The sequence below is a fragment of the Halyomorpha halys genome, unplaced genomic scaffold, assembly GCF_000696795.3.
Source record: "Halyomorpha halys isolate HHAL.00 unplaced genomic scaffold, Hhal_1.1 Scaffold466.1, whole genome shotgun sequence".
Lineage (NCBI taxonomy): Eukaryota > Metazoa > Arthropoda > Insecta > Hemiptera > Pentatomidae > Halyomorpha > Halyomorpha halys.
In genome coordinates, this window is record NW_027112770.1 from 26,479 (window position 1) to 48,162 (window position 21,684).

The 21,684-nt window shown below is 29.5% G+C and overlaps 3 protein-coding genes across 5 annotated transcripts in view; all 3 read left to right on the forward strand.

The window, feature by feature from the left end:
* The window catches only part of LOC106683110 (medium-chain acyl-CoA ligase ACSF2, mitochondrial-like), a 12,586-nt gene extending 1,518 nt beyond the window's left edge, over positions 1 to 11,068 (forward strand). The window contains exons 2-8 of the mRNA XM_014424359.2: positions 3,712 to 3,880; positions 6,471 to 6,599; positions 8,069 to 8,292; positions 8,490 to 8,601; positions 9,922 to 9,998; positions 10,608 to 10,756; positions 10,930 to 11,068. Coding sequence (XP_014279845.1) covers positions 3,712 to 3,880; positions 6,471 to 6,599; positions 8,069 to 8,292; positions 8,490 to 8,601; positions 9,922 to 9,998; positions 10,608 to 10,647 — 751 coding nt within the window. The 3' untranslated portion in view covers positions 10,648 to 10,756; positions 10,930 to 11,068. The remainder of the gene's footprint in view (positions 1 to 3,711; positions 3,881 to 6,470; positions 6,600 to 8,068; positions 8,293 to 8,489; positions 8,602 to 9,921; positions 9,999 to 10,607; positions 10,757 to 10,929) is intronic.
* Positions 10,689 to 14,205, forward strand: LOC106683100 (medium-chain acyl-CoA ligase ACSF2, mitochondrial-like). Its single transcript, XM_014424344.1, has 6 exons — positions 10,689 to 10,756; positions 10,930 to 11,116; positions 12,676 to 12,824; positions 13,454 to 13,595; positions 13,844 to 13,954; positions 14,077 to 14,205. Exons 1-6 carry the CDS (start codon positions 10,689 to 10,691, stop codon positions 14,203 to 14,205), a joined length of 786 nt encoding a protein of 261 aa, XP_014279830.1.
* Positions 14,154 to 21,684, forward strand: part of LOC106683109 (Coiled-coil domain containing protein 39) — a 29,320-nt gene continuing 21,789 nt past the window's right edge. The window contains exons 1-4 of one of the 3 annotated variants that reach the window (XM_067050535.1): positions 14,154 to 14,243; positions 17,905 to 18,024; positions 20,327 to 20,473; positions 20,568 to 20,726. In XM_067050535.1, the coding sequence (XP_066906636.1) occupies positions 17,998 to 18,024; positions 20,327 to 20,473; positions 20,568 to 20,726 (333 nt within the window). In that variant the 5' untranslated portion in view covers positions 14,154 to 14,243; positions 17,905 to 17,997. Of the gene's footprint in view, positions 14,244 to 16,069; positions 16,430 to 17,904; positions 18,025 to 20,326; positions 20,474 to 20,567; positions 20,727 to 21,684 lie in introns of those variants that run through there. The other 2 variants (XM_067050536.1, XM_067050534.1) reach the window with 2 other exon arrangements.

Consider the following 21,684-nt stretch of genomic DNA (forward strand, 5'->3'; position numbering starts at 1 on the left):
GAAAAATATTCGTTCAACCAAAACAAAATTCATTCAAATGAATTTGAAGTATGTTTCATTAGCTCAAGAACCAGGGTTCGAATCCTGCTTTGGGAGATAATTATTTATTCCGTTACTGTAGCCGTGAGTCAACACTGTAGATTCGGGAATCCCCTCGGGATGTACACCCAGCTTCACAAAGTGGGAAACTTAATTAGGAGAAAATTTGGCGGTCGAACCTGATTCTGACGTAATCAGCTCCTTGCACGACCGTTGGTCTAGTACTAGTACTTCCTCACAAAGTACTAAACCTCTGACCATTCATGGGTTGTAGCGGTATAGATTTATTTATCAACACATATAACAATGGCAATGTCTCTTAAAAATTACAGATGAGCAAAAAACTTAAATGAGTGGAGAGAAATACGAAAAACAAAAATAATGACTATTCAAAAATTGTAATATTAAACTGTTAAAAATTAGAACTGTGTGTAAAGAACAGTAAGATATGATTGCAATTAAAACATAAAAATTACCCGTTATTTGTAACAATTGAAATTTTTTTTAGTTGCAATAAAATGTATATTTTAATCTTTTATTGGCACGACAGAGCATGAAGGTCCAAAGCCTCGCGCGATAAACTTCGGAAATCCATCGCGCATTTCTTGACGGTGTTCATAGAATGGGTTCGTCACTCCCAAACCTATTTTTGCAAGTGCCATCCATTGGCTTACGGGCCTCACAAATAAACGGGGAGGGACATGCTGTGAGTGAGTATTGTGTTATTATATGATTGAAAAAATCCCGGGTGAGGGCAAAAAGAAGAAATTCTTCGTACTCTGTACATTCGGTTTTCATAATATGTTTATTCAAATAGAACCAAATTTCCAAAAAAAATCATTTAACAATCAATAAAATCATCCATATAAAAAAAAAAAAACGGCTATGCGAAAAACTTCAATTTAAAACAAATGTTAGATACGTGTTTATTACCTCAAATAATGAAGGTATGTTTGAAATCCCTAAAAATATTAATCATCCCAAAGGGCTCATTATTATTAGTTAGACATTTTAATCCACTTGTGATCCTCCAAAAACCTATGATTATTAATTTTAAAATAAGCTAAAGGAGTATTTTCTGGTTGAAACATTTATTTTACATTATCAACACTCTTTTATCTTATCAATCCATTTATGAAAACCTAATATTAGTTTATTCCAAGCATTAGCAGTTCAACAAGTAGTAGAAATGCTTCTTATTATATATAATTTTTGCATAATAGTTATTGCGTAATTTTTATATAATAATAATACTTTATTTATTCTGGGACGACTCCCTTTTGAATAATACATAATAATCAATAGATGAGGGCTGAGTAGCCTCAGAAATACTTAAACAAAAAATACAAAGAAAATATAGACAGTCATAATAAAAAAATAATTATAGGTTACTTTCTCACTTTAATCAGTTTAACAAAAAAAAAAAATGAATAAATAAAAAAGAGGAAAGAAAACGATATAAAAATAATTAAGAATGATATAATAGTTTACATAGATATTTACAATTATATTAATTTACTATTTTATGGATTATAGGAAATGATTGAACAGGCGGGATTTAAAGGTAGGGAGGGTATTGGAGCGACGGATGCTGGAAGGGATGGAGTTCCATAAGGATGAGGCTCGGATAATGAACGATCTATCGAAAGCAGCGGTTCGGTGGGCCCTTGTGTATAAATCTGAAGACTGTGACAGGTATTACGGGAACGTATGGAGTATTTGAATTGATGGAGCTCGTAGATGTATGATGGATGGCGGGATTGGATGACTTGGAAGATGAAGGAAGCCACGAAATACTTACGACGGTAGAAAGGATAAAGCCACTTCAACTCTGCATAAAAACGGGAAACAGATTATATATAAAATAAAATTACGTAATTGAGATGGTAAATTTTGAAAATAAATTTTTTTTATTAAAATTCGAAAACCATGTTTTGTACAGAAATATAGATAAACCAAATTAAATATTACATTTGTAATAACATCAAATATGAGCAAGCTTAAGGCATTCCACGGGCCAAGGGGCCTATCTTCCCTGATGAATAAAATACAGCCATTTGAATTATAAAAAAATATATGTTGTTTAATACTTTCATTTATCTGGAAGGGAGATAGCTAATCAAGAGGGAGGCAGCGACAGGAAATGTACTGATATTTTTTACAGTAACAGTTCACTTCCATTTGACAGATATCTGTCATGTAGTAATATCAAACAGTTAAAAAATTTGAAAGTGCTTGTTTACAGACTGGTAGTAAACCTAACATCCCCAGTATTAGAGCTTGGTGAATAAACCATAAAACCTGATGTTTTCCACAACTTACTTCACATATAATAATATGTTTATTATATTAGAAATGGGAAACGTACAAGTCTATAAGTTATACATAAGGTTGATGTTATGTGCTTTTAAGGTGCGATAGTTCACTATCAAAGCACCTAAATGAGGCTGCAGTTGTCGCTCATGCGTAGATAGTTGATATTAATACAAATTGTCATGCGAATCCTCATAGAGCGACATTAATCCCAAGAAGTGTCCTTTGTGACCGAGGGAGGTGAGACGTCACCTTAGAAAATTCGAATCCGAACTTGGCGGGTTGATTTCGAGGCGGCCCCACGGAATGAGAATTAGACTCTCTAATATTAGGAGAGGGTTATTTGTAGGATAACCCGAAGGTCAGATATAATCAGGTAGAGGGAAAAAAAAGAAAATAAAGTAGTATCACAAATAAATTTAATTTAATGATTAAGTTTTAAAAATTTTCTAAAAACAAGAGCTGTTTACATTTAAAAATCCTCGAGATACAGTTTTTAAGAAAAAACAACTTTTTTTCCAAATAACGTAATTTCAATATTTTCTTAATTTATTTTGGCAAAAATCATGGAAATGACTATAACGAACGACGTATTGATGTCCATTAGCTCTCGATCGAGTAGTAGTAGTAGGAGTAGGAATAACAGTTTCCACGATATTCGTCAAAATAAATCCAAAAAAATCTTAATTTCTTGTTGCAAAAAATGGTACTTTTTGAAAAACTGTACCTCGAGATTTAGCTATATTATAGCTCATAGTTTAGATGATTTACTATACTTTAAATAATATGCTATGAAGGGTTTTAGTATTGTAGTTTTAACGATGGAGCCCCGAATGCAAAATGAGCGAACATTTTAGGTTTTTCTTGAATAAAATAAACTTCAGAGGGTGTACATCTTAAATACTTCAATATTTACTTTATTATTTTTATAATTATTACAGTATATACTTTATATTTTAACAGAAAATATGTTTGTTTTTATACTTGAAATAACACAAAAATTAACTTCCAAAAAGGTCGCTGCCATTTTTAATTTCCCCTGATTATGGTCGGCTGTTATCAATCTTTCCTCTGCCTGTACTGTGTATACATATGTACGAAATAACTTAATTTCTTCTCCTCTTAGGCTCTTGGACTAAATATCTAGATAGAGGACTACCTTATCTTACCATATACATATTATGTGAATATAATGCGTAAGGAATGTTAGATCTTCCATTATTTCACTTTTAGCTACATTTCGAGTTAAACTATGGCAACTACTAGCTTTATAGTAACAACACATTTCTTTTACCAATATTAAAATAGTATTTAATATATTTGGATTTTAATTTAATGTTATATTCAATTTGAACCTAGTGGAGATGTGAAGAAGCCCGCTTATTACCACAACCCCGGATCCGAGCGGCTGCGAGCAATCACCACTGGTCAACTCATCAACCTCGCTGCAGAGAAGTGGCCGACCAGGGACGCCATTATTTCTCTTCACGAAGGAAAGAAGCTCACTTTCACGCAATTGAAAGAACAGGTAAAAAATAAGACCGATAAAATTCTTTCTTATTAATTTGGTTATTATGTATTGAATTCTTATATTAAATAAATAAGTATTGCCCCCTTGAATAAATATTATAAAACAACCAGAGCTATCTTCACATTCAGCACGGGATCAGAGCCCCACAATGAATAGGCCCCTCACTCATATGGTCGATACCATTAATAATAAACCAACTTTGATAATTTCTTTCAGCCAATAAAGCAACCTGTTACAAGTTTATTTAGCTATTAGTATTCACAATAGCACTGTGTGCTTTTAGATGTTGCGGTACTTTTTATAAAGTTAGAAAACAAAAGTCCCTTTAGTGGTTGCTGTACCCGAATGGGCCCCTTACTCCTGTGATCGATAAATTAAAATGAATCAAGGATAAACTGAGAAGTAGGATTGGTTCAAGAAAGGTTGATGTTGATAGAAACTGACGATGTATATGATGCATTTACAAAGTTTCAAAACTGGTCATAAAACCAAAAATTAATTAAATATTTGTGTACAGCTAACTCAAATTCAATATGTGACCCTCGGGCATTAACACCCTGCTTTTCCATTGTTCATGAGCTCCCGAGAAATCTTCGCGCGGAAGGCTTGTAAGGGATCTCTTGGGAGTTGCCTGGACCGCTGGAACCGTGTTACATCGCTTTCCTTTCAGGTCTCTCTGATTCGGAGAAATAAAAGAAGTTGCTGCAAAGAGAAATAAAAGAAGCTAAGACGGGGGTGTAGGAGGTCTGCAGTAGCGTTGCCTAGTTGATCTTAGCCAAAATTTCGGTTGTGGCTAACGTTGTCTGAGAGGCCTTATCGTCATGGTGTAGAAAATAATTAGTCTGAGAGCCTCTGGAAAAAAATCAACATCATCTGATGAAAACTCCGATAGCACTTTTTTGAATCTTTATTGTATTGCCAACAAAGAAATGAGAGTTTGCCAGTAGGGTCGTGCTACCTGCAAAATTGGCGACGGTTCAAAAGATACAAAAAATTCTTTTTTTGAGTTCAGTTATGTTTAAAAAAAAGTGGCATTTCCTTTCAGAAAATTGTTCAGTTTTTACTTAGACTATACACGGAGTCCAATAAATGTTATAAGTATTTAAGATGTACTCCTCCTGAAGTTTACTTTATTCCAGAAAAATCTAAGATTGTGGCTCATTCTTCATTTAGAGCTCCATTTTATATTTTAATGACATTTCCTGTACCCCGTGTATAGTCAAGGTAAAAACTGAACCATTTTCTGAAAGAAAATAACAAATTTTTTTTTTAGCTTAACAGAACTCAAAAAAAGATTTTTTGTATATTTTGTACAGCCGCCATTTTTAAAAGTAGCATGATTGGACTGGCATACTTTCATTTCTTTATTGGCAATCCAATAAAGATTCAAAAAAGTGCTATCAAAGATAATATCGATTTTTTTAGCACAGGCTCTTTGATCTCTGGGAGGACTCCATCCTCAAACAAAGTAACACTCCTAGGTAAAACTGAAGTGAAACAGTCTATCTGACAGGCTCTTGTATAAGTTCCTTGTGGATCAGTACTTTGGTATAGAATTCAAGAAAAAAATGTTGATGTTTTGGTCGTAATCGCCGAAGTTTTGGCCAAGTAGAACTAGGCAAAACTTCCGCAGCCACCCTACAGACCTTATCTAGGTTCCAGTGACTTCATATTGTATCACCTAATTAAGAAATTCTTGTTAGGCTAACGATTCAACAGGTTTCCAATGTCACCTTTGACAGGTCCCTTAAAAGCCTTATACTCTAAGAGTTCCAGGAAGCCTATGAAAAATAGAAAAAACACTGAAAAGGGGGGATGATGTCAGAGGGTAATCCATGGGCCTAGGGAGGCAGGAGGGGGTTGCTGCATTCCCCCAGAATAAATAAAATTATTAATAAAAAATATTTTTTTCAAGAAAATACTAATTGTAACAACTAATAAAACACTGCAACAATTATATATAATGTTCTTAAAATTTTGATAACATTATCCTTTTCCATGCTGAAATGGCCTGATTGACTACTGCTTGTCTCCCCCCCCCCTTAGTTTTAATCCTGGGTACACTCTTAGGGTCATATATTGAAGACTTTAACTTTGCTGTACAAAATTAAAACCTTCTTTCTTGGATATTTAATCCATTTCTGCTCAAGGATATTTCTAGATTGTACATTTTATAAGTTTCAAATGCAGCAAAATTTACTAAGGCAATCACTAGACTAATATTGATATTTTATATTTCATACTAGACTAATATTGATACTTTTTATTACAAGAAGTTAAACCGCCCTAATTAATTTTAAAAAATAATATGATAATATCTATCTATCTACCCATTGCGCTACAGTCCAATTTGCACCTTGGCCTCCTCAATGCGCCTTTGCCATGTAGCTTGGTCTTGTGCGGTCGCTCTCCAGTTGCGAATGCTCAGAAGTTCCGTGGAACCCCTGATGACTACATCCTCCCATCTCAGCCTTGGCCTGCCTCTTCCTCTGGTCCGATGAATAATAATATATGATAATAATTTATAAAAATTTTATTGCAGTTCTCTAATTTGAAAAAATAAATACTGATTCTTTTTTGCAAATAGGCCGAGCAACTTGGAGCTGGTTTCATAAAGTTAGGACTGAAGCCAGGAGATAGGCTTGCTGTCATAGGTGCAAATACAATTCATTGGTATCTGACTATGCAAGCGGCTGCCAAAGCTGGACTCATTTTGGTAATATTTATTATAAAAATATAATTCAATACAACAATAAATAACCATCATTATTTTCTCAACAATGTAAGTTAAGAAATCATGCTTGTGATAGAAATGGCTTGATAAATCACCTTACATGATCATAATTATAGAAGAGAAAAATATTAGGAAATTGAAAACAAGGTCAATATTTCCAATGGAACAAAATATTTCAATCCTTGTTGATCCATATGTTCTGAATACCATAAATAAGTTCATTTTATGGCTTTATTTACTTCATTAATTAATGTTTAAAGAAAGAATTTAATTAATATCTGGAAAGAATATACATGCACACTTTAAATTTGATTGAAAAATTCTAGAATTCTTTTATTTAAGTTCATTTTACTATTTCCTTTAAATTGATGAAAAGGACATTCTACTGATACACTTTAGATTGCGTGTTGTAGGATTATTGCACATTTTGAGGTTTTTTCGCATAAAATTCAATTTTTTGAGTTTTAACTATGAAATCATTCACTTATTATTTACATATTTGTCTGTGATTCATGATAAAAAATAAAATAATAATACTATCATGAAACTAATAATTAATATTCAGTTAAATTATTCAAGATACGAGTTCAATTATTTCTATTTTAGTCACAAATTCTGGTAATTGCCACAATTTGCTGGAGATGAAGACAAACCGAAATTCCTCCATAGCAAAAGGACTGTTAGAAAATTATAAGTAGAGACTGCATTTCTATGTCCTCGTACATTTTATTCCACTGTGTAACATGTTTTAAATCTATTACTATCCGATTCATAATCTGTAAAATATATTGAAATTTAGTATTGCACAAAATTGAATGTTCTCTCTTTTTGGAGTAAATTCCTCGATTATGATTGTTTTTGCATGACATTGGACATTTTCCATTTTTTGGAACCTAAATTAGATTGTTTCTATTTCAATAGCATAAAATTTAATGCTTGAACCAAATTCCCCTGATACAATATACCTATTTATGACAATGTTTTTTGTTACTTTTTACCTTACTAAATTTATAGTTTAATAAGAAAAATATGAGGTAAATATGAAGAAATCTCTCTAGAATAACCATTATTGTTATAAATAAGGATCATTGTTAATGTTTTAACTTTTGTACCAACTTTATCTCTAACTCTTCATTATTCTGTCTTACTTTGCAGTGATTAGTGGTAATTACTTATTTCAGTTTTCATTCCTACTTTTTAGCTGTGATAATACAGCAAATTTACTTTTAATTCAAACTAGATTGGAAAAGCTGATTTCTGGTTTTTACAACATGATTTGAATTACAGCACATTTTGAATTTTTTTACTACACGTCTTTTAATTTGTATTGTGCTAAAATCTGCTCTCTAGTTATAACCTTAATAATACCCTCTATACCATTAAAAAATTTAAGAGCTAAACTAAATAACTTTTAGACATATTAAATTTAATTAAAAACAAAAAAATTCCAGGTGATGTTGAACCCAGCTTATCGACCATTAGAGTTGAGCTATGCACTAAAACATGTTGGAGTGAAGGGTTTAGTAGCTGATCATAAGTTCAAAACCCAAAACTACCATGAAATTCTTGCAGAAGTGGCGCCTGGAATATCAACAGCGCCGCATGGGAAACCACTGAACTGTTCAGAGCTTCCTGACTTATCTTTTGTCATTGTGGCCACCGACCAAAAACTACCGTAACTATAATTTTAATAGTTAAACTAAAATAAAGAATAAATTTTAAGGTCATATTGTGAGATGAAGAGTTGTCTAATGTAAAAATTTAAATGTACCTGCAAACAAGAAATTAAATAACTGTATTTTGATATGAAGATTAAAGTAAAATAATATTCATGCATAATCTCTCAAAGTTGATGTTTATTCTATTTTACAGAGGATGTTATAGATATGATGACATAATGGTTTCACCTCAGGAAAAAGAAATAATTCATGAAGTAGAAAACCAAGTGCAACCAGATGGTCCAAGCTGTATCCAATTTTCTTCGGTAAAATTTTTTTTTAATAGCAGCCTTAAGGATTGTAAAATAAGAAAACTTAAATTAACTTGAGAAAAAGTTTTATGCTAAGTATCCTAGCAAAAAATCCATTCAGTATTTTACAGCAACAGTAAATAAATACCTTATTAAATAAAGTTAAAAAAAAATTAATTATAAAAAACAAACCTTATTATTGATATTAGAAAAGAAGGATTTATTTTTCTACTTATTTTAAAACATTATTACTAATTAATAATAACGGCTATTCATTGGGGAATCCACATGGACAAAACAGGAATTATTCAAAATGAGATTAGGGAGAAAGTGAACAGGGATGGATTAATAGTAAAGAACAAGAGGAGGAAAAAGATATTACTAGTTTTCAAAGAAGATATTGCTACTGTAACTCAAAATCAATCATACCCCGAAGTGAAGTAAACTGATTATAGTTTAAAATTTTAAACTCTATTTGTATAGATGACATGATCTCGACATGGAAATTGAAAAAATGATAAATATGAGGATAAAATGGAGCATGAATATGGGATAATATCCCAAAGCATTGTAAAAGCGAAATATAGAATAGTTTATATTCTGTTTGGAAGTTTTCTTCACCTTAACAATTTAAAAATATGTATATATATTGGTTTTTCAATAACGAAATATGACAATATAGATTACCTGTTTCAGTTTTACTTTACTGGTTTTGAAGATTTTGATTCACATTATATGATATTAAATAAATAATATGGTTGTGGAACTTGAAATTGAAATCTTGTTGTATAAGCCTCCCTGAAACAAAAATTAAGGGATAAGAAAGAAATAAAAAATCCAATTTATTTTTTTATTATTTATCATTTTCTCGTGGAACAATGCCCGACTGACTGTCTCCCTTTTACTCTATTTTAAATATTAAACTATCCGAGTAGATTTTTTTTTTTAATATAAGGCAAGCCACAGCAAAGGTGATGTTTTCTAGTTAACTACAAGTGACCAACCTATTGTAACCATGGTGGGGGGTCAAGTTTTTCGTAGTTAAATGTAACAGGAATATTTTACCAATATTTTTAGTATGAAACTACACATGTGCTGATTTTTTTATTTATATTTTAGTTATCAAATTTATAATTAACTTTAGTCAGTTAACTTGAGGGTATTTCAGCTCAAACTCATTTTTTGAATGAGAGCAATGTTAAGTAATGCGGCATAGAAATGTTTTAAAAAAGTTTAGATGATATTATGTGTAACGATTTGTGATTGATTTTTGGGTTTGATTTCATTTAAGTACTATTCCTTTTAAAATATTTCATTTTAATTATTTTCTTATAGGGTACTACAGGTCAGCCAAAAGCAGCAGTACTCTCACATTTTGGCACGATAAATAATGGTCACTTTTTTGGAAAGAGGTGCGGTTATGATACCATGGTACAGTATATAGAAAGTTAACATCTTCTGATATATTCAGTAAATTATTGATATTGTTAATGCTCCCAAACTCAAAATAGAATTAATAACAATTTGAGATAATAAAGAAACCAAAATTGATTATATGGAAGATATTTATTTGTTTTTAAATAAAAAAAATATAATACATACATTATATTCTAATAAGAAATATCCAATAATTTGTTCCAAAAAGTAAAGTAAAATTATGAAGATGTATCCTAAAGTCTTTATTTAAAAGAAGATTTAAGTCAGAAAGAAGTTCTTAAACAACTTCTTAATGTTTGTCGTGAATTACATAATTAAAAAATCTGAGAATGGCCTGTAGAAACATGAAAAATAATTTTTGTACAAAACTATATTACTTAAACTTCTTTTAAAAAATAAATGTATTGATTAGCACTCATTTTTAGTTATTTTATCATTTTTTTTTTTAGTAAGATGTACAATAAAATGTGATATTCTAGTACAAATGCACTGCAGCAAAACCAGTGTATTTTACATTAATATTCAGATGGGCTGTAATATATTTCAATTATAAAGATATCAGTTATACTTTTTTTTTTTTACAGCACCACACACTATGCCTGCAAGTTCCAATGTTTCATATAATGGGTTCGACCTTAGGGATTTTGTGTGCTCTTGACTTTGGGATGACTCTCATCTTGCCTGGACCATCATACAAAAAAGAAGATACCATCAAAGCTCTCGAAAAACATAGGTAAAGAGTTAAATTGGAATTCAATGCACAAAGAACAAATATTAAATATTTATTTATTTCTATTGTGACTTATAACTAAAATAATTTTTAAAATAACTGGTGGACTGTTAATCATCAAATATAATTCTCCATCAATGTTAAGTATTATCTACATCTTAAACTTTTCTTTTCAGATGTAATGTGCTATATGGAACTCCAACTATGCACATCGACATATGCAATGATTTGAAGAAGTTACTCCCCGAGTTTCCTAAACTTCGCAAGGCATGTAAAGATTTTAAGGTGATTGTCAGTGGTGGAGCCCTTTGCACGCCTGCCCTCTTTGAAGATATATACAATATTTTTGAATGCAAAGTCCAGGTATATATTCATATAATTTTAAAATAGTGGAAAATGTATAAAATAACTTTTTATTTAAATATTTTCTCTTGAAATATCCAGAAGAACATACTAACACATATTAGGATTGTAAACATTAAAAAGCACATCAACAGAAAGTACATCTTTAAGTATGTACTACTTTAGAAGATAATAATGTAAATTTATGATTGAAGAAAACACAAATCCGCAATAAATAAAAAAATTAAATATAAAACTTAGTATTATTTTTAAAAAACACTAAGCCATTAATTTGTAACTTTTATAACTATTAATTATTTTTCATTGTACACCTACCCTTAAGGATAACATATCTTGAAATGACATTAATTGCATTGCATTGAGTGCATGGAGTTGGCAATGACAATGTACTTTTATATTGTAAACTATTTATTAGAATATAAAGTACATTGTAAATTACACAATACATTAAACATTATACTATACATACAAGTACATGTTACAATTACAAATTCTTCCATAATAATTATCTTGTAATCGATAAATTCCTTTCAGTCAGCCTATGGTTTAACAGAGACCAGTCCTATATGCTTCACCAATACTCAAAATGATACTTTTGTACAGAGAACAACTACAGTAGGTTATGTCGCAGATCATCTAGAGGTAACTACTTGCTTTACTTATTTCAAAATACTGGGATAGAAAAAGTTGTTTTCAATTGAAGCATGTTAAGTGTTTCATAGTCTATTAAATAATATCTGAAGGAGTTATAAATTTATAATAATTTTTCCAATAAATCATGAAACAATCATTATTTTTTATAAATAAATTTAAAGTTCAATTTTGCATACAAATAAGAATCAATCTATTAATTTCATTGATTCCATTAGAAATAATTGTTACTCTCTAAACAATACTTGAAACTGAGCAAAAATTAGTTATCAATAAACATAGTATCAAAGACAATTCAATTAGTTTTATTAATATAAGAAGATGGTCAGGGTTGCGGTAAAAAAAAAAAAAAAAAAAGAACAAATAATTTAAAACTATTTAGTTATTTTAATGGTTGACACTTCGCACCACTTTTGTACTTTTTTAACTGTATATTTTACGTATTTTTTTAAATTTTTACTCTTGCCATTGTTACTTTTTTTTTTTTCTTATCGTTGTTTATTCTTGTTTATTTTATACTGATACTATTTTATGTCTTCCATCTTTTTATTTATATGTAATTTCTTATCACTTTATTTTTACATAACATTTATCCTAGCTTAAATTACCTTATTGTATCTCATTGTTGTAATATTCTCAGTTTTTTTTTTTGTATATTTTTAGCCCTGATGAAGCTCTACAAAGTGGGGCGAAACATCGGACATTAAAATAGTTTTAAACTATTTGTTCTTTTTTTTTATTGACCGCAACCCTGGCCATCTTCTTATATTTATAGTTTTATTTATATATAACTTTTGCTCAGCACTGGTGATATTGTTTTGGATTAAGAATAATCAGTACACTTTTTTAATATTATTTCAAACCAAATTAATTTGATAAATTATTTAAATAAGAAATAAATTTTTTAGGTTAAAATAGTGGATAAAGAAGGGAAGATGGTAAATTTTGGTGAACCTGGCGAAGTTTGGTTCAGAAGTTTTGGAAATTTGCTTGAATATTGGGCGGATGAAAAGAAAACAAAAGAAGCAAAAACATCTTCCAATTGGTTTAAATCTGGGTATGATAAAGTGTATTAAAACAATAATTATTGGCAAAAGGAATAACTGAAATTTTAACTTCAATTCATTTCATTACACCCTAAATTGAAATTTCAATACATAGTAGTTATTTTGACACTACTTCTTCCTTCTATAATCTTTATTTCTTTTTCATGTACATTCACCTTTGTGGAGCCTTTTCCCCATCATCAGAATTAAATTATTGATATTTTTAACTTTTGATTATGCTAAAACATTGAACTTTTCCATCATTATTTATACATAAAAACCTTTTTAATACAAGTAATAATTTCTATATAGGTATTTTTTTACATATTATAAATATATTTTCTTTATAGTTTCCTTGTCATTTCTTTCCATTTAATTATATTTTGTCCAAGTTAAAATTTACAATAATTTAGATAGAAACTTATCATAATTACCATTTATTTAATAGTGCAATAGTCCTATAAGAACCTGGGCCTCTCTTATCTTCCTCCACTCTCACCTATCCTGGGCAAGGATCCACCATCTTCTAATTCTCATCTTTTTCAAAATTTCCTCCATTTGGTTCTGCCAATTACATGTTCAGCAGAATAAATAAACACTTTAAATTATGAAAATATACTGATTACTTCGCTATCTCCAGAGATCTCATGGTGCTCACAGAAGATGGATATGGCACCATTGTAGGAAGGATTAAAGATGTCATTATTAGGGGAGGAGAAAATATATTTCCATCAGAAATAGAGAAGTTTCTGTTAGAACATCCTGAAATTCTAGATGCTCAGGTAATGTAATCAATACTGAATCATTCTCTTCAAGCTTAAGAAAGAATAGTAACCACTCTCAATTCATTTTAGACTTAATCAGTACAATCCTAGATAGTATTTTTTCATTTAGTATTATTTCATCTGATACTTTAGATTTGTATAGTTAAAGATAATTTTGAGAAACCCAAACGATTTTATTTCATTAAAGAACAATTGTACAACCCCTTTTCTTCCGTAATATGTTTCTCACTAATGTTCTCCAATAGGTTTTTGGGGTAAAAGACGTAAGGATGGGCGAAGAAGTGGCAGTAGCTATTAAACTAACTAAATCATCAACAATGACTGAAACAACTTTAAAAGAACATTGCAAGGGAAAGGTATAAACAAAAAAAAAAAATATATATATATCAAATTTTTTAAACCTTATACTTTTAAAATCAATTTCAAGAAACCCTTTATTTGTTATGTTATTATTTAATAATAATTATTTATGTTACAGATTTCTTACTTTAAGATTCCGAAATATGTTAAGTTTGTAGATGAATACCCAACAACACCTTCTGGAAAAGTAAAGAAATATGTGCTCAAAGAAACACTTGAAAAAGAATTAGATAGCCAAAAATTGTGAGGAAAAAACAAAAAACATGTTAGACCTCCAGTACTACTGTACATATCAACAATTTGTATAAATAAATGTATATTTTTTTAATTTACACTTTTTCTTAAATAAAATTAAATACATAAAAACCTTAATTTTTTTTCAATATTTCTTACGATTTAATAAGAATGCGTACATTAAAAGCTTTTTAGGTTTGTTAAATGTACCTCATAATTAAAACAGTAAGATGGAATCTCAAATTTATCTCATTTACAAAATATTCCTGTTAAATATAGATGAATTATACAGCTTAAAAACAATAAAATCATAAATGACCAATTCATTGTATTGAATAGAATAAATTAATTGAAAATTGATGATGTGTCATAAAAAGAATTTAAATAATTGAACAATTAAAAAAGGCAAATGATCAAGAAGAAATGAAAGCTTAGTGCTGTAGTTTCTTATCTAGTCATCATGCTATAAAATCTATATGTTTTATTTAATATTTTAAGTTTCGCTTGATACTGAAATGTGGATGAAGGTAGATAACAAAGGATTTTACCCTCTTAAATCAGTTTTACATTTGCTTTAAGTTTTCAACTTAAAAACATTCAAATATTACTCTTCTCCAGTATCCATATACCCTGATCTAGTTATTATAGTATAGTAGAATCAAATACAAACTGGGTAATTTAGAAAATTTGATCAAATATATAACTGCTGAAAGGGATCTTTCAACTAGAGGGTCTATATAATGTTTAAGCAAAAATTAGTTATGCTAAAGTAAGAAAGTACTTCCTGTACACTGATCTTGAAAATTCTTAATTCTGAAAATCCAGATTTTGAAATTCTAAACTAAATTTTTTGAAAAATGAAATGATAAATTTTCAGCAGATTTACCAAAATAAAGTTTTAATAATAAATTTGATTTTATTTATATTCCTATACATTTTAAATTAAAAATCCATCGAATTTTGTCGTTTTGGCCCAGACACAGTTGATATACATAATTTATTACTTCACAATTTATAATTCCACATCCTCTGTTACCTGCTTGGTGAACATCTGTGATTGCAGAAATTTCTTCTAAAGCAAAGACATAAACCCTGATTTGCTCAAAAGTTTTGTAATTTAAAACTAGATGAATTCAGAAGCTTGACATTACAAGTCTGCCAACTACCACCCACGCCAAAACATAAATCATACTTCTAAAGGATAAATTTCTGAGACCCTCTTGAAATTGTAAGAAAGTATTCACAAATGTATTCGTCTACCACGAATAAAAATATCGAAATTATTTATGATTAATAATTACGAATATTGATCTATTTGTTACTCATGAACACCGAAAATATTCCTAAGTAACGAAAATCGAGTAGTTTCGGCTATATTTGTATTCGCCTGAAGGTATCTGATGATTAAAAATACAGTGTTGGTGAAAAAGCAAATCCTTAAATTGCATTCAGGAATACATTTTCATTGACTAACTTTGCTTAATAAGAATAGCTGTCTAGAAACGAATTCCTACGGATACATTTGCTCTTGTTTCTGTTTTTTTTCTGGATCTTTTTTGATTGTATTATGACATTATCTTATGTTAAACTGTTGTATTCTTGGCATAACAAAATTGATATTCCTAATAATGCGAAAACTTAAAATACGAAATTTAAAACTTAAAAATACAAAGTTCTTATTCATAATTTTCGCTTTCCTTGGTCTTTAGATTGTTTTATCGAAAAGTACATAAATAGCGATAACTTCAACATGTGCTCACCAATCTACACAAAACAATATTAAGTGGGATGGTAAGTGAAAGTTCTCTGATGCACCGCAACAATTTTTTTTACATCAGTGAACAAAAATGAAACCCCCCTCTCAAAATACAATTTTTAAAATTACCTTTAAATGGCAATCTCATTCTTAAAATTTATAAATCTTCAGGATTAATAATTTAACTTCTCGCCAAATTAAATACAGCTCAATGAGTACTTTTATTAAAATATTAAAACCGTTAATATGAGTCAAACAACGATGCTGAAAGAAAATGAACCTTCACGAACCCTCCTAGATTGGTTGTCAAGGAAACTAAGTTGTCTAATAATTACTTGCTTACTTCATTAATTGTTAGTTATTTCAAAACAAAAATACAAAAATGGTTAGGGAAATGAAGGAAGTTTTGCAACTTCTTGGTTGGGGAGATGGCTTCAAGATTCCTGTGGCCAATGATGAAAACAAAGAATTGGAAAGACAGGTAGGTACATAAATCAAACATAAACAACTTTCGACTTTTTTTCATAATTTATCAAAGAACTTCATATTTTTAATTCTGAGCATACAATAAATAGTTCAAGAATTAGCTTTAAATATATTATTGTCTAGTATACTCATTGTAGACCAAATCGAAACTTATATGATTGTTATAAAAATTATAATTTTTACCTATGTTTCTCCAATTCTAAACTGAATTAACTATATTCATAAAAGATAATTGACTCAATTTTATGACCTTTTCATCAATGAAACTTTGTCTTTTATTGACTGAGTGTTGACACTACAATAATAATCATCGTTAATCGACACTATGACCCATGACTGAATCCTTGTCTCCATTCATTATGTACAGCTGTTCTCCAGTTTCAAAACTAAGCAGATTCCTTAATCTCATTCTGCATCAATCCACCATTATTTTGGGCTGCCTCTCAGTCTTGTTCCATGTGGTTCCTCATTGAAGAGTCTCCTTGGAATCTCCTGGGCATCCATTCAGGCTTTTTTCCCCGCCCTTTGAAGCCCGCCAAGCTTATCATTTTCACATCTTGTTTCTTTAATAAAGAGTACAGTTTGTTGTTTCCTCGCCTCCTCAAGGTTGTATTCCCTATTATTGGGCCATGAAAAATGTTGAAGAATCATTCTTTCAAATATACAGTTGTCATATTCAACACACTTTTAGAAAAAGCCCATGTTTCGGCTATGTGATTATTTGTCTAACTAGTGTCTTATTTTTGTAGCTCTTGAAAGTAAACTACCCTCAAATTGTCAATAATGTCTAAAATATCTATTAGTATAAAATAGCTTCTGTTATCAGATTTTATCCTTATTTCAGACGAAATATCATTTTTTTCATTCACTTGGAATCCCAGATATAAAAATTCATTGACAAGTTCTGGCAAGGCCTAAATTGAGAAGAACCTTCATCAAGAGGCTTCATTTCTTTAGCAACCTTGCATTTGGTTTTCTTAAAGTTCATAACAATGCATATTTTTCTGGCAGATGACTCAAGGACAAGAAATGCCTTTTCCACAGTAGTTCCAATGATTTCTGACACTGCACTCATCGATACTGAAAACAATTATATTTAACTTTCCATTTTAATAAAAAGAACAAAATATATGTTAATGTAAACTTCAGATTTTGATTAATTACTTTAATAAAGTAACTACTAAATGATCTTCACTTGCCAAATATACCAAATTGCTGATGTAATTATTGGGAAAAAATTTAAGAAGATAAAAATATTTATTTGGTATTATTAACAATATGCTAGATCCCTTTTTAAAATTGCATAATAAACCCCCTTTTAAAAAATCAAGCTCACACTTCTTGTTGAGGCAATCCCTGTTCAACAGGACTTAATTATCATTTGTTGATTTGGAATAATTAAGAAACATCTATAGTTTTTAATAATAAATTTCTTTTTTATTATGTTGATATTAATAATACTATTAACAGGTTGAAGAACTTTTAAAGAAAAAAGCTGAAGTTATTGTGGAAACAGAAGTGATAAATGAGCAAAAAGATGTTTTGATAAAACATTTGAAGACAATGGAAGCTGAAAAAAATCATAATCAGGTAATTCAATTTAGTATTGATAATTCTATACAAGTTCTTTATTACTGGAGTTTAGAAACTTTTTTTAATTTTTTTTTTTTCTTGGAAAGATAAAATTCTTGCCATCTATTAATTATAATATTCTTTACTTCAATTTTAAAAATAAACCATTTAGATATTACGAAGATGCTGCAGGGGGAGGGAGGTTGCACCCCTGACCATTTCCTTCACTTTCTCTGATGTTCAATCATTTAAATATATATACATAACTTTTTTCTTGATTGCTATAGATATATATTTTTGTGGGTCTTGAGAATCATTCAATAATACAACTATATATTTAGGCAATGTTTCACAACTTTATTGTTTGTATAGTCATGTTAATTGTCTATTAGTGTTTTCTACATTGCTGTGACACAACTAACTCAAAGTTTGTGCCAGAATTGTGTGTTATACAAATAGACATATTACATATATGATAAATATAAGGAGATTCTGAATTTCGGATGTACTTTTTAGAACTGCAGTTTTTATATCAGACTGAATAAAAGACTGCTATAAATATTTATATTTAAACATGATAACTGGTCTGGGACAGTATAATTTTTTTATTAAATTTAAAACAGACTTAATGGTCTGTTAATAAATTTATTTTGACTGTCATATTTTCTATAGAAGAGCAATCTAATCGCTTCTTATTGTATTAGTTTTGTTTTACTTTCACTTGGTATGAAATGTAATGATGGGAAATATCACAACATTGAAATATTTTTCGAATCAGCTGTAATAAAAGTAGGCATTTAAATAGTCCCTGAACTCAAAGGACCAAGTCTCCTAAAGTGGTTTATGTCCATATGAATAGCATACTTTTGAAGGAAATAGATGTATAAAACTAAAATTACATGTTTAAGATAAGTGTTTACTTACTTAAAATACATAATTTTAGTTTCCTACACATTTTAATATTGAGAAAGGTCGCGCACAGACCCACATTTATTTATTTATTATAGCAACAGGACAAGTCTTAATATAATAACTGAGTACATATTGAATGCAACAAATAACTAATAAACGGAAATAGTGAAAACAAAATAGAATATATGCATAAATTAAATAAACTAACTATTTAAAACATAAAAGAGCTTTAAAATATAAAAATAATTTAGAATATACCTGAAAACCCAATAACTCAAGAAATCTATATAATAAATATAGACTTTTAAAATACTTAACTGCATAAGAAGCATTAACAATCAATTTCAAATACTGAAAAATTAATTTCATAGTAATTAAAAATCAACTTATAGTTTTTATTAAAAATTATGCAATGAATATAAAAAACATATCACAATCAACAGCGTTTGCTTACCTTTGAATTCTGTTTATGGCAGAATAATAGGTACAATCATTTTGGGTTAAGGGAACATTAAAAAAACACATTAGAAACATGAATTTATAGGAGATACTTAAAATAAATGAGTTTTAAGTTCTGGGCTACTGATTTTTAAATATCTGTTGGAATACCCGGTCACAATTTGCTTTGCATCTTTCAACAGACTTCTAATTCAATTTTTTCAACGAGACCAGAAAATCAAGTCCATAAGTGTTATTTAATTTCCAGCTAAAAAGTCTTGAAGATCTGTACTGGATGTTTTCTAATGCAGAAATTTGAAAATAAATAATGGAAATTCCACAGTGTAGATAAAAATTCAAGATTAGGGCGAGCTGATATTTTACAGTAGTGATACTGTGTTTTAAGATTTTTAAAAGTTTTAAGTTAAAAGTTTTAAGATTTTATATAACTGATATGTTCATTAAATTACAAATAATTGAATGAAGTGCCCGAATCCCTTATATTATCGATTAATGCCATTGATAATTGTATACATGTTACAACAACAGTTTTGCTAGGATCAACAGTGGTTCAGAAAAAAAAGGAATAAATACTCACATAAAGTGTTATGTGAGTATTTATTCCTTTTTTTTTCTGATTTTCTTGAAAACTACTCTAAATTTTTTTATTAAACTCCTTTTATCAATCAATGTCCAATTAAATTGTCTTTAATATCAACTTGGTCTTATCTTCAATGTCTTTATTTATTATTTGTTTTTTTTTTATTTCAATGGATATTTCTATATCCATTGCAATATAAAAAAATATTTATATTTTCAATATAAAATTTATGTATTAGGAATATATATATTGTATGCCTGAAAAGGTACAGAATATATAGACCTCCAATAAACTACTATTAGGGTTTCCATGAAACAAAAAAATTCACCATTAAATTCTGTTAACTGAAATACTCTTGATTGTTTGTAGAAATTATTGCAAAGTCTTCACAATCAACTAGATGATGACATACATGGAATGAAGAAATTGGAAATGGAAAGCAGTAAAGAGTTTAGTGAGATTAAGAATATGAAAAAAGAAATTTTGGATATGAATAATAATATTAACAAACTGAGGGTATGGTATTTTAGTAAAAAAAAAAAAAAAAACTTCTTTCAGTTTTAACATTTACTATTATTGCTACAAACCAAATTATTTTTTTTTTTTTTAGTCGGACATTTCTGCTTCTACAAAAAAAATGAATTCATTAAAAGAATCACTTCAGTGGGGAGAAGATGCATTATTTGCTTGGGAGGAAGAGTTAGCTAAAGGAGAAAAAGAGATGGAATTTTTAAAGAATTTTAAAGCTCAAGATGATGAAAAATTTCAGGTAATTTTATAAAACTTTTGATGACTATTATCTTATGAATTTTATTTTAAGTATTTTGAAAATGTTAGACAATACTTGATTTACAGACAAACCTCCATATTGATGTTTCCTGTTACCTGTCAACAATTGAGATAAATGATGGAGGTTAAAAATAAATTAGAATAGATATTCCTATCCATGAATAAATTTGTCAATATATTTGATTTATCCTTAATTATATATTTTGGTTATCTGTAAATTGTTAATAAGAAGCAGGGTAGCTCAGTGAGTAAGGCACGGTTCTGGACCCAAGTTCGAGCCCTGCTGTGGTAGATAATTATTAATTTTATTATATTAGCTGTGGATTGACCCTGAGGTCAAGCAGGAGACCCTCTAGGGGCACATCCATCCTCTGGAGATAATAACCTGATGGTTGAAGATGATCTTGACCGAATCACCTCCTTGCTTTATTGATCATAATTGGTCTGGAAACAACACTCTCCTGCCTATTATTTAACTCAAGACCCTTAATGGGTTGCAGTTGTACAGGTAAATCGTTAATAACATAAAGCTTTAATAAAAATTAAATTATATTAGTTAAATCAATTAAAAAGTTTCCCACCTCTATGGTGAGTTAAAGTGGCTCTTCTCTTTTAACCGCAAACAATATTTTCTCAGATGTTGACTGCTGTACCAAACCATCCATTCCCAGCACTCTTTCTACATCTATACCCCACCACTCTGATCTCTATTTCCCAGCCCAGAGAACTAAAACATTTGAACATTCCTTTTTACCCTCCCTCACTGCCCTCTGGAATTCCCTCCCTGCCAATATCCAGCATGCTTCTTACCTGTCTTCATTTATACCTGCTCCTTCCCAATACCTTCTTACAATGCAAACCGATGCTCTCCAATCACAATAACTAACTTATGAATGGAATTTGGATCAGAGATGAATATTTTTTTAGATTTGAATTGA

Excerpts from the sequence above, each read along its gene's own strand:
- LOC106683100 (XM_014424344.1), top strand. The coding sequence starts at position 10,689 with ATGACTCTCATCTTGCCTGGACCATCATACAAAAAAGAAGATACCATC. Across the intron at positions 10,757-10,929 it reads AAAGCTCTCGAAAAACATAG|ATGTAATGTGCTATATGGAA; the intron begins GTAAAGAGTTAA and ends TTTTCTTTTCAG. Across the intron at positions 13,596-13,843 it reads CTGAAATTCTAGATGCTCAG|GTTTTTGGGGTAAAAGACGT; the intron begins GTAATGTAATCA and ends GTTCTCCAATAG.